This window comes from Penicillium verrucosum, assembly GCF_028828655.1.
Source record: "Penicillium verrucosum strain IBT 35672 chromosome Unknown utg000001l_segment0_segment0, whole genome shotgun sequence".
NCBI classification, from domain to species: Eukaryota; Fungi; Ascomycota; class Eurotiomycetes; order Eurotiales; family Aspergillaceae; genus Penicillium; species Penicillium verrucosum.
In genome coordinates this window covers 14,125,057-14,140,870 of record NW_026643210.1, presented here as the reverse complement: position 1 = coordinate 14,140,870, position 15,814 = coordinate 14,125,057, and the positions used below count along the sequence as shown (strand labels likewise).

Sequence of the window (15,814 nt, the reverse complement as noted above, 5' to 3'; positions counted from 1 at the left end):
AACTAAGCAGGTTTTCCTATTTGGGTAGCGGATACGAGATATAATCCATATATGTAGCAATGGGTATATGCGTTCTGTGCGATGGTAGTATGTATGTACAGCGCTGAGTACCACCTAACTTCATAGATACAAATATGAAACAAAAAGTAAAGAGTAAAGAATGAGGAGCCACTATTCGTTCCGCTCCCGTTCACGCCTATGACCGTATAGACTCCGCTCACCAAGCGGGAAATGGGAAATTGCTTCGTCCTCTCCGATCCATCGGTGCCAATTCCACCAGGGCAGGTCGGTAGCCGGTATAGGAGGGTGTTTCCGCTCAGTCATACCGTTCATAGATCCAGAGGACTCTTGATCCCCCAGTTGGTTGAGCGAATTCCTGGCGTAGTATCGATGTGCGAGGAAGAGTCCTCCGAAGAGGGGGATCACCCCAAGGAGAACGGCACCCCAGGCAAGTAGACCTGTGAAATTGTTAGTTTTGCTTCTTTTACTTGATGAAATAAAAAGCATGCTCGGAATTCACTCACGGCCATGGTTCCACCCGTCCAAGTACTTTGGAGCATTAGAAGGTTGTGGATAGCCCGAGGGATTGTGTTGTGTCCAGATATTGGAGCCCGGGTTGTTGGGGTCCATCCACGGCACAGTATTAACACCTACTGGCGGAATGAAAGGACGGGCTGCCTCTTCGCCGGGGAACCCATATCCCGGTGCGTCCAAGCAGGTAGAGTCAAGGCAGAATTCGCGCAGCTCGGACGAGGGCACGAAGGTATACTTGATCTCAGACTTTCCCAGCACAATGCCCTCGCGATCCACTGCTTCGACCTTAGACCAAAGGAAGAATCTGGAGCCGGTGTATTCAGTCTCAAAACCGGTTTTGGAAACCTCGTCCAGTAAGGTCCACGGTCCGGTCCTGTTCATCGATCCCCAAAATCGCCACGTTTTGACGCGGGTTGCGCCGTTCCAGCTGACATAGAAGCTGGTGGAAGAGGATGGTTCTGCGGTTTGGGAGTATGTCCATAGGGCAGGTGAGTCTGTTGGTACACCGTCCCATTCAAATTTCATTGCGCGGTAGTTCATCACGGTGTCTTCGGCGAAAGAACCCCAGAATAGTAGATTACCCGCCTCATCGTGCTCAGATACGAATGGGTTATTTCCCCATCCGATAAAGGCATTTTTATTGGGGAGTATCTGCAGGTTCCCCTGGCTGGAGCTCACTAGGTCGTCTTTAATAGGGGCGTAATCGCGGATCTGGGTGGCCGTTTTTTCCACATGGTCAACCATGATGATCATGCCCGCTGAATAAGTGTGGGTCTTGTTGAAGCCGTTATAGCCATTGTTGTAAAGTGAGAGAACGGTATGCGTAGCATTGTCATGTAACCACCGAGCGTCGTGCTGCTGCGAAAAGCTAAAATTGATATTCCGGAAAGAGGGCTGCGCGCCGTGAAGCCGCCACACCACTGAGCCATCCTTACCGGAGATCTCGTAGATGGCAGAAGTATGCCGTGATGAAATCAGATAGTCACCGGCAGCATTTTTGTCGACGGAGTTGATGTGAAAGTAATCCCAAGGCTCATGCACGCTCAATCCTGTCCCAGAAGTATCCGTATGAGACGGCCATGTATAGCTCGACGATGGATCGACATGATCCAGAGACCTCCATTCAAACAGGACCTTATTTGTCTCCACTTCTATCTCCTGGAAAAGACTCTCCATGAGCCACCCGACGCCAGTTTTGACGTTCCACGGTGTCATGTCGAATTGGCGTTGCTGGTAGATGGTCATGAGAGCGGTTTTGCCATCGTTGATGAGACGGAATTCGTGCATGTCGCTAGAGGCCATTCCTCCACCCGGTTGAACCGATCGCACGACTCGGTAGTTTTTATCCATGATGATACCATGTCCGCGGCAGTATCCTTTTTGCTGGTTGCCCTGGAAGAAACATAGGTGATCGACGCCGTTATATTTGCACACGTGGAGGCCATGGGCGTTGCCTGGTCCCGAAGCACCCCAGCCACTCCATACTAATTCCTGTTGATCGAATAGCGTATTAGCTTTCCTATATTCAGCTAACCTCAACTCCGCCAAATAGAAACCTACCCCTGTGTTATCGTAAATGTACGGGCCGGGATTCTGTAGTTCGTATGGTGTGATGAAGATGTAGCCCGGGCTGAGCTTGTCTGGATTGGACTCTTCGACATTGAAGATGGGCGGGTATATGTCGGGTCTCTGTTATGCGAATAATAATTTCAGTCCAAAAGCACACTTGAGGGGCTCAGATTAATTCCACTTACCGATCTATAAAAGGAGGTTTCCTCTCCAAGCGCACTATCAATAGCGCATAACCAGATAATACCAAGAAAGAAGAGCGCCGGCACAGTCTTCAAGGAGAAAAATACGTAGGCGCCCATGGATTGTTCGCACCACTTTCCGATGCAAGATGTAAAGAACCTTGTAGTAGAGCCAAACAGGAATAAGGTCATCCAAAAGGATGTGTGCAAGGGAGATTGTATTGAAAGCAAATCATAGGGAAGTATAGAAAACTCCAGGCCAGGGAGAATACTCATTCATGCAAAGAGGCCGAGAGATCTAAGACGAACCAACAATGTGTACGAGTCCCTCTCCACCTGTCAATCCATGCTTTTTGCATTTATAGTGGGGGCATATAGTATGTTGATCCTCTATGTTAATTGGCCAAGATCCATTTAAAGCTCGACACGGTGCTTACCTCGGTACTTAGTGAAGAACAATTCAATCAATACCCGCCCAGCGCCAAGATGCCCAGTCCTGCTAAAAACTGTGTCAGTTGCTTTAAGTTGCGGGAGAAGGGGGTGTTCGGCATTTTGATATCAGACGAGCAACCTTGGAAAATCACGATAAACCGATCACCATCCCCACTCTTAAACAGAACCTTCCCCCCTCCAAAAAAGATTTCGATCGTCTATCTATTGCTGCGGAAAACCTTGATTGTTGTTTTCTTCTTTCCCCCCTAATACACACGGTGTAATTCAGATTAGTGACAGTACGGATATATTTTCTCGCGGGCCGCGTCATGCCCGCAAGACTAAGGTGATGTGGCTGCCGCTAACGAGTCCCGATACCATAACTCCGAGATCGTACTCATACTTGTTCCGTATGCTCAACCTCAATTCATATTGAAGGTTCGGGAAGAGCCCGACAGTCTCGGGGACCAGACCATGGATGAACACTCAGTTACTTGCTAACCAAACACAGACAGCTCAATCGCGCAGGTGACTTATCCCGGGAGATGTAGGTAACCAAATGGATTGGGCTTCTAAGGTTTCAGATACTCTGATAAAGCTCAACGCTAAAACCCACGTGTATGTGGCTGAGAAGTAGCATCAGTCGTGTACGAATTGAACGTGGGGGATTGGATCGGGAACAGTGGTGGCGCATATTGCGTCGTCAGAGCCTACGCGGGCTATCTTTGTTGCAAGATCTATTCTGGCACATTCTGGCATCGTGCACGAGATGTGTGTTCATTAATAATTGATCTTTTACCCAATGTTTTGAGCGAATGGAACTCACACGTGTGGGACTGATTCCCTAAGTGACATCGTCTTACGGAGTCCGGAGTACGTTGTGTGCTATTTGACAGCGAGATCTACAGCGGATAGATAGGAGATTAGATGAAGTGGGATCGTATACTGCTTTTAGCACACCTAGCTACTCCGTAAAGAGAGGACCTATCAAGTGTCCATGACCACAGCTGAGATATCTCTTTCGTATGTCAAACGCGGTGCAATTCCCAGAATCACCAGTCCAACACCAATAGCACTAAAAATCAAAGCTGACATGTGTCGCTGAACTCCTGAATCCCAAAATAACCCAATCTACGAACAACAATGGACTGATCACTCCAGGGGCCATTAGTCCACGTACACCAACCCAATCCATCCATATACATTACGTATTTTTATCAAACCCTTTTCATACAGGCCTTCTAAGAGGATCTGGTCCGGGGCCCATAACAAAAGAAGCAATCTGAACACTGCTTGTTTTTGTATATTTGAATATCGAGAAAAGCAGTTTATGTATCAACTATCCCTCCCTTACAAGGATATAACAGTAAATAACAATACGGGTAACTTTCAGAATGGTATGTATGTTGTATGGCATGTCCACGTAATTACTACGGATCCCTTTTCCCCGCTGCCAAGCCACTAACCGTGGAAACCCCACGGCACTTCTCGAACAGAGTGTGGCTGGAACAATTTCTTGGTTTCATCCCAGAGAGTGGAGAGAGGTGGGAAGGGCTTGGGGACCAGGTGTGGACGACCGGATTTAGAAGGTGTCGATAGTCGATGTTTATTTACTTGCTAAAGTGGTTGCTCTGTGTACATGTACAATATTAGACAATAGTTAACTAACTATACAACATAGTCAAAATGAGTGGGTTTCTATTTCTGTACTCCATACGTATGATGTAGTATATAGCGAAACCTCGAAATAGATATTTATTTGTATATATTTTGTCTTTGGTTTATTTTTGAGAAATTGCTCTACGCGCCTTGCATGGGGAAGTTTTTGGAGCCAAGATTTTAGGCGCCCCTTGCCTCTAGGCACCTGGGCAATGCATGATGATGACAGAGCCTCGGGGAAGCGGGTCCCTAGTGGTGTTTATCCCTCAATTTGAAAGCCGGAGATGCTTCGATGCGCTGATCACACACTTGTACGAAGCGTGCATAAGGAACGATGATCAAAATTAGAAGAAATAGGATATACTGGTCTATTACCTGATTGTTCTCCAAGACGCCTCTCATTAAACCAATTTGAGGAAATGAAGATGGCAAAAATAGATGCAGTGGTCTGTTCCAACTAGGAGGGTAGCAAAAAGGAACAAAAACGACCACGGGGTCTGGCAATATACTAGAGGCGCCTGCGCACGCTAGCAGCCAGCGGAAAAAGGTGAGATGTGGGGAATATAGAAAAAAGAAAAAGAAAAGAAAAAAGAAGCGTAAAGTACAAGAACGAGCATTTTAGCGAGGGGAGAAACGCTTGAAAGCCAACGTGGCAGCGAAGCCAGCAGCAAGCAGCGAACCACCAATAGTGACGGCCTGAAGGGCAGCGTTCATCATCTGGTGACGATTGCGGGTGCTGCAGCGCTTGTAGAAGTCGGCCATGTCGTTTCCACGGGGGAAGGGGGTGTCGGGGACCTCCTCCTCGAGGAACTCGCAAAGTGGGGCCCAGCCATCGTTGATGTTGTATTCGAGCAGACGCTCGGGGGGACCATGCTGCGGACCTCAGCGACGTGATCCTCGTAGACTTGCTTGCCCTTGCCGGGGAAGTCACCACGGAAGAATGTCTCGAAGAACTTGTTCAGCATGGGGTAGTACATGCCGGCGGCCCAGCTGAAGTTCGATACGAACTTGTGCTCTGGGTCTGAGACGCGCCAGAAGACGGTCTTCATAACGGAACTGGGGGTTTGTCAATGTGGTGTTCTTCGGACCAGTAAAACTGATCTATAAGATGCGACTGGGACTTACGCGTGCCATGGGTCGACATCACGGGTGGTCAGAATGACCTTGGCATTGGGGTAAGCCTCAATCAGCTCCTTTGCAAAGGCACAGGCAGGCCAGTCACAGACGGCCTGGCAGTCACCCAGAAGTTGGTCCCATTCCTTGCGGCCGAACTCGCCGATTCCGTTGTATTTCGCGTTCAGGGCATCGTGCCACATCAAGCAATCTGGCGGATTCTCAACACTTGCGCACATCATGTGGTAGCACTTGCCATAACCCAGGCGTTCAAAGGCCTTGCGGAGAGCTGTAAACCGATAGTTAGTTTATGTGTTTCTCGTTTCCATCAGACCTGGTATATACACCAATACACAAAGTCCAATGCAACACAGCACATCATACTCACAGGCAGTTCCAGTACGACCAACGCCCAGAGCCAGAACCTTCATAGGAACTGTGCGGTGGCACTTTCGGCGGTCAATGTTTGTGTCATCGGTGAAGATGTCGGTCACGGGCTGAGGAGCCAGATTATCGGAGAGCATGAGAGACATGGTGGGGTGTTTATAAGGTCGAGTTATAATTTGGTATAGTTGGAACTTCTATAAAGAGGGACGAAGTGTGGGTGATATAAACGAATGGAAGTAATCAAGCTGGATAAAGAAAGGACAAGACTTATAGAAAAAGTCTAGAAGGAAGGGGGGATTTTATGAGGTTGATCTGGAGATAAGGGGAAGAGTAAATGAATAAATGGAATAAATGTAAAATAAAAATAAAAATAAAAAAGAACCAGACTCACTGATCCCCAAGGAAGATCAATAGAAATGAAGTAGAGTGGGCATTTAGTCGCAGTGGCAGTGTCAATGACGAGGCTCGAACCACTTTTTTTTTTTTCAACAGTCCCCAGGTACTATGGATGTCTCCCCGCGAGTGGTAACGTTCTCATTATCTCCGGGTCTTGGCTTTTGGACAATTCCTTCATTCTTGAACTCCAATTGTACCCCCCCACTTGGGATAGGTTCCAAAAACCAAGGGGGTCCACGAATGTATACGAAGTATGTTGTAAAGTCGTAACGACATTGGGATACATTGTATAACTATACAATGTACGGAGTGTGAGTATTGAGGTAGAGGCACAACGTCACGGGCTGACGCACAGGGATGTCAAGGATTGTCAGGGGTGAACGATTTTGTGGAGTCGAGTATGGTAAAGTCTGTATGATACAATCTGTATGGTACAGTTTGTATGGTACGGAGTACAGTCCATGCGCAAAAGGTCGGAAACATTTCATACCAAAATGAAAATTACCGAAAGTAATTCCAAGGGTCAATGCTGCCGTTGCCAAGACCGATCCGCGTACGTTTCTTTTTTGTCAAGTTTTCCCGGCAAAATTGACGATCCATACAATACCGGTCATTGGTGGAGCCCTAAAATGGAACGCGTACACCTTCAACGTCTGGAAAGGGTGCCTTTCTGAATGTGATGGCCATGTCAGTTTGAGTGCACCACATACATCGTAGGTTCATGGATCATCATAGGACTCATCTACTGAGTACTATGAGCCTATATGTTGTGTTGCTGTTTGACATCTCATATCCACCAGTCGAAACGGCTCAGCTTGGGTCAGCCAAGCTTGGCCCACAATGTTCCAAGCAGATCAATCTCGCATCTGTTTCGCCAGGGGAATATCGTTCCCGGTACGAGAGTCCTGTGCCCCCGCTCCATCAGATTGATTGCGCTTGGCTCGTTCGAGACCGAGGTTGTGTGTTCCACTTGTCAAGGCCTAGTTCAATTTCCTCTCGCCACCGCGGAAGGTATGTTGTATGTAAAAGTTTCAGCCGGTCGGTCACGATGGGGCCCTACTCCTGGATCGTCCGGCCACACTGCCTATCATGAGAAAGACCATCTACTCGATGTGTCGCGGACTCAAAGCCGTTATCATCGAAGTAGCGATCAGGGGGAGGTGGTCCTGGGCGTGTGAGAAGCAAAGTTTCGTATGATTTTCATCGCCAGGGGTAATCTCCGTTGCCACGGGTCAGTATTGTCACGGCTGAACTGATCGTCCCGTGTTGCTGAGATATTTTCCATTCAGGGAAAGTACCCTCGTAGACTCCATCTCTGTCACGTGTCCAGCACAATGAAGCAGATGTCTGTGAGACTATCGGCAGTCAGTACAATGTCATACTACAACATTACATCAATGACGGAAGGTGTTGTTCCGAAGAATCCATCGTGATATAGTGCGTGGAACGTGCATGCTGGAGTCAAGAGTACAATAACTATAGATAGGGTAGATAGACTCTTTGTGGCCAGTCGAACGTAGTAAAAGTGAAAAAGAATAGGAACAATGAACTCAGCAAGACAAACCCTTTTTTTTGAAGGGTCAACAGCGACAGAGCTCCTTAAATGTAATATGCCAAGACCATTAGACCAACGTTCGCCATCGCTCGCAATTGTTCGCCATCGATAGCTACGATCACCTCACCAAGCCATGGCCGATTAGGAAGTCCCTCCATAAAATGGAAACAGGGCTGAACAATACAATCTAATCTAAGCTTAATGCTCCTGGGTTGGCCCATTAAGCCAAGTTTGTGCATTCCGTCTCCGCCAGGCATCCACCGACGGCAATGTTTTCGGCAGTCAGTGCCAGCACAGCTATACCCCGAACCATGAACCAGGGGGGCTCCCTTGATGCTAACAGAAAGAGAATATGAGGGGAAAGCTTGGCACTAACTCATCACACCCTCGTGGACCTTAAATCAAAGCTTCACATGTCTCAGCTCTAATATACCTGGGCTCTTATAGTGGACTAGGTCATAACCATACGAGGAAGCAGTAGGTATATTCGGTCGGAAGTGAAAAGAAGCTCACATATCTTGTCTAATGTTGTCACCGTGGATCATTCGCATGGGTTTTACCTAACCCTTTATCCTTTTTTTTTGGCTTTTAGAAGACTTAAGTAAAGCTTGGAATGTCCGAACTGTGGGTTGCAAGAGTCAGCACTTTTGGATCCCGTGCTCTCTCTTAGTCCACAAAAGCCACACACATAGCTTCACTTTTGGACATTCGGCAGCCGCGTCCTTGACTACAAGGTCTCGTTGCTCGCAAAATACATATGGACAACAAAGACATACTCACTAGACCACACCGGGTGCATCTGAAAAGAAACAATGTATCCTGCCCGGGGAATATCCCGTTTACCATACAAGCCTTGGAATAAAGTAAAGACGTCTAGTCTGAAAAGCACAATGGGCAGATAGACTAGAGAGAGGACTTCATGCAGCATACTCCCCTGCCCTGCGATTTCGGCATTGGCTCGTAAGTGGTAGCATAAACTGTATCGATGATTTGATATCTCCAGAATAATCCCTCCTAATATGAACATGAACAGCACTAATATTGTCTGAAAGCCACCGATACACCTGAAACTCCATGCAAATGACTGTTTTGATTTGATTTGTCCAATGCAGTCGTGTCCGCAATCGATAACGGTCCCCATATCGTCCCCGGAATCCGAGTATCCAGCTTGTCTCCTACTCCAACTTATCCAGGTGTTCCAATCGCGTGAGAACAACCTGCTTGCTTGTCTCTTGAATCTCGCCTGCGAGAAAGACTTCATCCAGGATAGCGTAGACCTATAAATCCCGCACACGTGGTCAGTATCACGTCTCCTGCAATTCCAATCCCACGCCAGCCCCGGTTCACCGCTGAATAGTGCATATCCAGCGAATTGTACGCACCTTGTAGAAATTGAAGACCAAATCCAGCTCGCACACGTTGCCAAAGAATTGGTCCAGCACTTCGACAAAGAAATGGATTGCTTCGAGATAGGCTAGTTCGTTGTCATTCGCGTCGACACAGACGCAAAAGAACAAGCCTGCATATCTTCGGTAGACGACCTTGGTGCTCCGACGGAATTCAACAAAATTGGACTGGTATTTCTGATCTCGGGGTGCGACGAGGCGATGGACCTATACGGTTGTCGGTGGTTAGTTGGATGGGGAACCTCGGAGCAAGTGCGGGTGCGGGTGGTATTGCATGGACGAACCTCGCCTTTCAGTTTGACTTTCTCTTCATCCTGTAAGCCGGTGTCAGCTCAAAGTCCCAATTCTGTATTGACGGATGGGTTCCGGCAACACTCACACTGTACGGTGAATACCATTTCGCCAGGCGCGTTTTCCCCCTATACCGTCAATTAGTGTCTGAATCGAAAATGATTGGAGCGGACAGCCACTCACTGGCGATTCTGAACCAGGATAAATGAGAGAACCATTACGTTAGAAGTCCAGGATGTTACCTGGTCAGCATTTATGAAACCACTCGGGGAGTGTTGCGACAAGCTTTGGATGGTCTCCGCTGCTCCCGTTATCGAAGCTCCCCTCCCATATTGCCCGGATTCACCGCCTAGATCGGATTATATAGAGATGCAGGTGCAGTAGAAGCGCATATTGGAGAATTATAGGGAATTACTCTACTAAGTCTTCAAGCAATCTTGGTTCTCATGAGACATCCAATACATCAACTGAACTAGTATAACAATATTTGCAAAACATAAAGTATCAACAGACATAAAGCGTAGAATTCGTTAAAAGCTCCCATCACAACTCGGTGTAACTGTAACGAGGCAACGAGTGACACTGTGTAGTGACGGAACAAATTGACCTGGTTTTCAATGTTCCATATCACCCAGGCATAGTTCTCACCCCGAGCTCATCCGATTCCAGAACCTCGTCAGACGAGTCTAGTAATAAGCCATTAGCAACCATGTAACTGTAGCAGTAAGACTGGGAGAAAGCCCGCCCTCCCAAAAGAAGAAAGCAGAAGCCAATTAACCAGAAAATGAAAGAAATGAACCACATACCGTATAGCTCTGCGGACTAGTTGGTTCTGTAAAACTATCCCCCTTCTGGCTCTGGGCCTGACTCTGCCGCTGAGTCTGGCGCTCATCCTCAGATTCCTCCTCAGACTCGTAATCCTCCTCGTCCTCAGAATCAGGAAACCACCGTTCAGGATCCCCATTGTAAACAAGATACCATCCAATCTTCTCACCAGGGGCTAGTCGATCGCGCAATTCCTCCAGTGCTGCGGTCTGATCATCCGTCAACCCAGATCCCTGTTCGACACAATCTTCAATATTCTCCCCACCACAAGTACCACTCCCATCCTCTGGGATCTCCAGAACCCGCGTTGAAATATACGCATGGTCCTGACTGACGGTGCCACTCGTCTCGTCGGCGGGGTCATACTGCTCGATAAACGAAAGCTCCGGTAGCCGAGGCACGAGGTCCCCTTGTGTTTTGTGGAAGGATTCTGCGATGAGCTCCGTCGTAAGCGGTTGCTGGATGTATTCCGCTGCTGCTTCTTCCAGGTTGTGGAGTACGATATATACGCGGATCCCCGTGAACCCGGCGCGGGGCCAGCGGAAGCCGTGGAGCATATAGACCGGCATAGTGGTTGGGCTTTTTTTTCTTGATTTTGGGGTCTTTTTCGGGGTTCGGGGGATTGTCGCAGTGTCTAGCTACCGCTAGCTGGGGAGAATGGTCGGATTTGAAGGGGATTCGGAGTTCATATTATGTCTGTGTCATGGCTCGTGTGGTCCACGGGTTTTTCGGGACGGGTGGTGTATCGAGTGCGATTGGGTTTGGCGGGTCCCGTGCGAAGTTCCAACGGGGATTTCGATTTGTACTGAGTTAATATGTCTCCAATATTGGATGGAGTTCGATATTAGGGCAATCTATAATCAGCCTGTTTCATTAGATTTAAGGTGATAGCCGGAAATCCACAGGTCTGGAGAAAAGGGTCGTGCCTTGCTTCTATCACGTGTCATATTTTATGTAGTTCGTTGGTCTTGTAGATCGGCTACAGTACGGAGTATAGGTTCTTAGGTTCTATTGCACTTAATTAAAACATTGCCATTGATCTTCTTTAAGGTGTAAGCTATTGAGAAGAAAAAAAAAGAAGGTGTTAATTCCAGTGTAACATTATCTCGGATTCGTTTGCTCTCAACGGTTGAAAGTACCAACTTCCACTTCGAGTTCTCGAGTTCCACACTGGATATGATCTATCATATTCGGGGAACCACCTGGTCTAATTTAGAATCCCCTATTTCACGGGTAGCCAGTCAACTGAAATTAATGCGAATCGTTTAAAATGAGGAGATGTGATGCATTATGCGGGGCCAGAGCCAAGACATTCGACGTAGCGAATCCCTGTCCAAGCCACCGAGAAGGGAACCGACATGAAAAAACGGCTAAAATCAAGGCGCTGAGTATTGAGTTCTGGATTTCAAGATACTGGGATTCTCAATTATGGTCTCCTCTTCAAATCCGCAAATCTTCGCGTCAGTTCATCCAGCTCGGGTATCCCACCGTTGTTACTCTTGCCCTTAGATGCGGTGTCTTCCTTTGGAGCAGCAGCAGCTTTGCCCTCTGCACCGGGAAGCTTGACTCTGGGATTGGGATTGTCCGTTCTGGGAGCTGGCGGCGCAACGCTAACAGGACTTCGGCCCGAAGCGAGTCCACGTGGAGGTGTAGCTTTGGTCAATTCACTGGCATCCGAGGCACGTCTCGTTTCAGAGGGGTTCGGCCCTAATGCTGAGTCTCCTTGCTGTTTGCTAGGAGTTTGCGGTAATTGGGGTTCCTGTGCGCCATAATCACCAAGATCATCCACAAATTCTGGCGCACTTCCCAGCTCTTCTTCGCTTCCATGCCATTCAACGCCGTATGCGTTCGCAATTTCTCGAAGGTAACTCTCCACAAGTTCCTGTCCTGGTGGACGCACACGTAATCCCTTGAGAAGCCGATCCGGAACCTTCACAGTATCGACTTTATTATCTTGCGCTAGAGTCATAAACTCCTTGCCGTATCGCTCGCCCAGCATAGTACGAAGCATAGTGAATTCGCGCACCTCATGCGGAAAGCGATGCCACGCATAGAAGACCACCGTAGCAGCCTCATCGATCGCAGTATCCATGTAGGGGTTATCCTCATCCGCAATCCCATCACCGGAGTCATCTGCCGCACCAGATGCTGTAATAGGTGCAGCCCGCTCAGCCTCCTTCTTTTGCGCTCCCCCTCCCAGCCAAGAGAACCCGAATCGCGAGCCAGTGATTTCCCCAGCACCCTTGAGGCCCGCGGTGGTTGATACTGTAGCACCAGCTTGTTCCTGGGTGCGCTGCTTGAGCAATTCCTTGGCGCGAAGTCTGGCACGGGTCCCCTGGTCGCTGAAGGCCATCTGATCCAACACATTTGCGCGCGCCAGCAGTAGCTCACAGTAGAGCTCGACCATCTCCATTACCTCCACTGCGATATCTGTTGCGATGACATTTTCGACTCGGATGCGCGCTGATGCATCGCGGCCTTCACTTAGGAGCTGGGAGAGCTCGCGGCGTTGGACGACTGAGGAGGCTGTATCTTTCTTCTGTAGGAGGCGGAGACGGGGGATAAGGAGGCGGAGGTTGGAGACTAATCTGGTCTTTGATTCCATTGTATTAGTTTGGTTTTCTGTATCAGACGCGCATGGGAGTTGCAGAGCAGGCAGGCGTTATATGGGCAGTGCGGGGTAGGCTTGGGAGCTCTAGGTATCGAAGTTTTTGGGGAAGTGTTCCCAATCATGGAATGTGTGTGCAAAAGAGTATAAGGAAAAACAATAGTATGCCATGATAGCTTACCGTTTGAGCCGAGGGAGGCATTTTGTCGTGAGAAGTTGTTAGAAGAGAAGATGTGAGGGGGAAAATGAAAGCCGGGGCCGAGAAACCTTTGAGGTCGATCACCACTATATGAGTTTACCCTTTGTTTTCTCACTTTTGAAACCTGAAGAAATTCCACAAAAAATGACATGTTAGCATATGTTAACATGCTAATTAAGCATTTGGAGTGTGTTCGGTGTTCTCGGAGTTCGGGGTGTTCTGGGTGCCCATGTCATAGCTTTGATACCAGCTTCTTGCTTCCTGAGTTTCTCCTTCTCCAATGTATCGGCAATAGTCTGTTGGAAATCTTTGGTGTAGAGGAGCCATTTGTTGATCCCCTTTGACTGTTTGTTGCATCGGGCTGTGATCTCATCCAATAATAAATTGAACTCATTCGAGGTCGTGGTGATGATGCTCTCGGGGCATTCTAAATCTCATCAGGTTGCAAGTACTCAAAAAGTAGACAATGACTTACCCTGGATACAGTTGTTCTCCATACTGAAGAAGCTTCGGGTGCTACAGGATGTGGTAGATGATTGGATAGGATGGAGAGATGGGGGAAGCAGAGAACAGATGGACTAGACAAACAGACGTCCTAAAGTTAAGGTTATCTTAATTCTATTTACATATGTTCTTTGTGTGGGACAGTCACCTTAACTACCATATTTTGCTATCTGTGTCTTTGCTGTTTTCATTTGTCATACTTCCTTGTTTGGGGCTTGCGTTCTGTGATGCTAATGGCTTTGGGTACGGGCGATTATAGGGACATCGAATCACATAACCCTCTCATTGACTAGTGCCTTACACCTTCTTGAAGTAAGGTACATTGATTTCAACTTCCAAGCATATACTGACATCTTACTAGATCATCTTTTTTGGATGTTCTTTTTAGGGTCTTCCTAGTTGTCCTTCTAGATGTCTCTTTATATATCTTTTCTAAGGCATTATAAGGCATCATCTGGGTTCAATATTACTACTAACTATATAACTAATTCCGAGGTTAGTTTTTGTAAGGCAATATAAACCAATGAGAGAGTTATGTGACGGTGATGCCTAGGTATAGTCGTCCGTATTTAAGATGATATTTGACAGATGATATCTTGAATATATCCTAGGAGTCTATGTCTTTCTTTTTCTTCGTTTCCTTTTTCTTTTTCTTTTTTTTTTAAAAAAAAGACCTAAAACCCGGCGATGGATGCGTTGCCACCGTTTTTATACTTACGGGAGCTTCCGTTTTAGGAAGTTAACGGGAGTGGGTCTCCAGAGAGGAGAAGTCAACCTTGGAAGAGGAACAAAGATATAAAGACCCTCTCGACCTTAATTTTCTCTTCTCATTCAAAAATATTCTAAGCAAAATGGCCTCACACAACACCCACCCTTCCACCAAAGCCCTGCATGCAGACGATACCTTAAATCAAGTGACCGACGTCGCACCCCCAATCCATCTCTCTACAATCTTCCGATACCCCAATGATCCAGATCAACTCATGCCGTCCGAGGATCCGGTAGTACGTCTCAAACTAACACACAGACAACCAGATTCCCAACTAACAAGTCCATCTAGGATGAATTCAACGGCAAGAACTATGTCTATTCCCGCGAATTTGCGCCCAATGCAACTCGCTTTGAAGCAGTGCTCTCATCCCTGATAGGCGGGCACGCAGTGAGCTACTCAACAGGTCTAGCAGCCCTACACGCCGCTCTCACACTGCTCAACCCACGCAACATCTCCGTCGGCGAGGGATACCACGGCAGCCACGAAGTCATCGCGGTAGTATCACGTCTGTCCGGGCTACAGAAACATGCTCTAGACTGTCCCGTCGAAAGCCTGGGCCCCGGTGATGTTATCCTACTAGAGACGCCCGTCAACCCGCTGGGGACGGCATTCAGCATCGAGGAATACGCGCGCAAGGCCCACTCCCGCGGGGCATTCCTCATTGTCGATAGTACGTTTGCGCCGCCTGGCTTGCAGGATCCGTTCCTGTGGGGCGCGGATATCGTCATGCATTCCGGCTCCAAGTATTTCGGTGGACATAGCGATTTGCTTTGTGGAGTGCTTGCTACGAAACGCGCGGATTGGACGAAGCGGTTGTTTGAGGATAGGATCGCGCTTGGGAGTGTCATGGGGAATATGGAGAGTTGGCTTGGTATCCGGAGTCTGCGAACGCTGGAGGTCCGGGTTCAGCGGGGGAGCCAGAATTCGGCGAGGTTGATTTCTTGGCTTCGTACTGCTATGCAAGCATCGTCTCCTGCTGATGGTAGTGAGGAGATGGTTGTTCAGTCGGTTTTACAGAAGATTCACCATGCTAGTTTGCAGGATGAGCCGTGGTTGCAGAAGCAGATGCCTAATGGGTTTGGTCCTGTATTCTCTATTGTCCTGCACAGTGAGCAGTTTGCGAAGGTTTTGCCGACTAAGCTTCACTTCTTCCAGCATGCTACCAGTCTAGGCGGGGTTGAGTCTTTGATTGAGTGGCGGGCTTTGTCGGATTCCAGGATTGACCGGAAGCTGCTGAGAGTTAGCGTTGGGCTGGAGAACTGGGAGGATCTGAAAGACGACTTGCTGCAGGCATTCAAGTCGCTGTTGGGATGAAGTTAGGTTAGTCTCATATTTTTATATGAAAGAAATTATGTGAAATATTTTGGTTATATTCGATGTTT

General features: G+C 48.0%; 7 protein-coding genes across 7 annotated transcripts; 1 reads left to right on the top strand and 6 right to left on the bottom strand.

Moving 5' to 3' along the window:
* Nucleotides 1–171: 171 nt before the first annotated feature.
* N7516_005222 (arylsulfotransferase family protein) lies at nt 172–2,405 on the bottom strand (the record flags this gene model as incomplete). The annotated part of the gene is made up of 4 exons (XM_057217942.1): nt 172–458; nt 525–2,025; nt 2,095–2,223; nt 2,289–2,405. 4 exons carry the CDS (start codon nt 2,403–2,405, stop codon nt 172–174), a joined length of 2,034 nt encoding a protein of 677 aa, XP_057079825.1.
* A 2,589-nt stretch (nt 2,406–4,994) lies between these two features.
* N7516_005221 (sulfotransferase family protein) lies at nt 4,995–6,022 on the bottom strand (the record flags this gene model as incomplete). The annotated part of the gene is made up of 4 exons (XM_057217941.1): nt 4,995–5,186; nt 5,258–5,432; nt 5,502–5,778; nt 5,878–6,022. 4 exons carry the CDS (start codon nt 6,020–6,022, stop codon nt 4,995–4,997), a joined length of 789 nt encoding a protein of 262 aa, XP_057079824.1.
* Nucleotides 6,023–9,002: 2,980 nt separating this feature from the next.
* N7516_005220 (AP-2 complex subunit sigma) lies at nt 9,003–9,742 on the bottom strand (the record flags this gene model as incomplete). Its single annotated transcript, XM_057217940.1, has 5 exons — nt 9,003–9,104; nt 9,210–9,440; nt 9,518–9,547; nt 9,613–9,652; nt 9,708–9,742. The coding sequence occupies 5 exons, from the start codon at nt 9,740–9,742 to the stop codon at nt 9,003–9,005; spliced, it is 438 nt and encodes a 145-aa protein (XP_057079823.1).
* A 426-nt stretch (nt 9,743–10,168) lies between these two features.
* Nucleotides 10,169–10,918, bottom strand: N7516_005219 (AP complex mu/sigma subunit; the record flags this gene model as incomplete). The annotated part of the gene is made up of 2 exons (XM_057217939.1): nt 10,169–10,210; nt 10,331–10,918. 2 exons carry the CDS (start codon nt 10,916–10,918, stop codon nt 10,169–10,171), a joined length of 630 nt encoding a protein of 209 aa, XP_057079822.1.
* Nucleotides 10,919–11,775: 857 nt separating this feature from the next.
* On the bottom strand, nt 11,776–12,954 carry N7516_005218 (IST1 family protein; the record flags this gene model as incomplete). The annotated part of the gene is made up of 1 exon (XM_057217938.1): nt 11,776–12,954. The coding sequence occupies one exon, from the start codon at nt 12,952–12,954 to the stop codon at nt 11,776–11,778; it is 1,179 nt and encodes a 392-aa protein (XP_057079821.1).
* Nucleotides 12,955–13,326: 372 nt separating this feature from the next.
* N7516_005217 (uncharacterized protein) lies at nt 13,327–13,653 on the bottom strand (the record flags this gene model as incomplete). Its single annotated transcript, XM_057217937.1, has 2 exons — nt 13,327–13,583; nt 13,632–13,653. 2 exons carry the CDS (start codon nt 13,651–13,653, stop codon nt 13,327–13,329), a joined length of 279 nt encoding a protein of 92 aa, XP_057079820.1.
* Nucleotides 13,654–14,511: 858 nt separating this feature from the next.
* N7516_005216 (putative transsulfuration enzyme family protein) lies at nt 14,512–15,746 on the top strand (the record flags this gene model as incomplete). Its single annotated transcript, XM_057217936.1, has 2 exons — nt 14,512–14,664; nt 14,721–15,746. 2 exons carry the CDS (start codon nt 14,512–14,514, stop codon nt 15,744–15,746), a joined length of 1,179 nt encoding a protein of 392 aa, XP_057079819.1.
* Nucleotides 15,747–15,814: the final 68 nt, after the last annotated feature.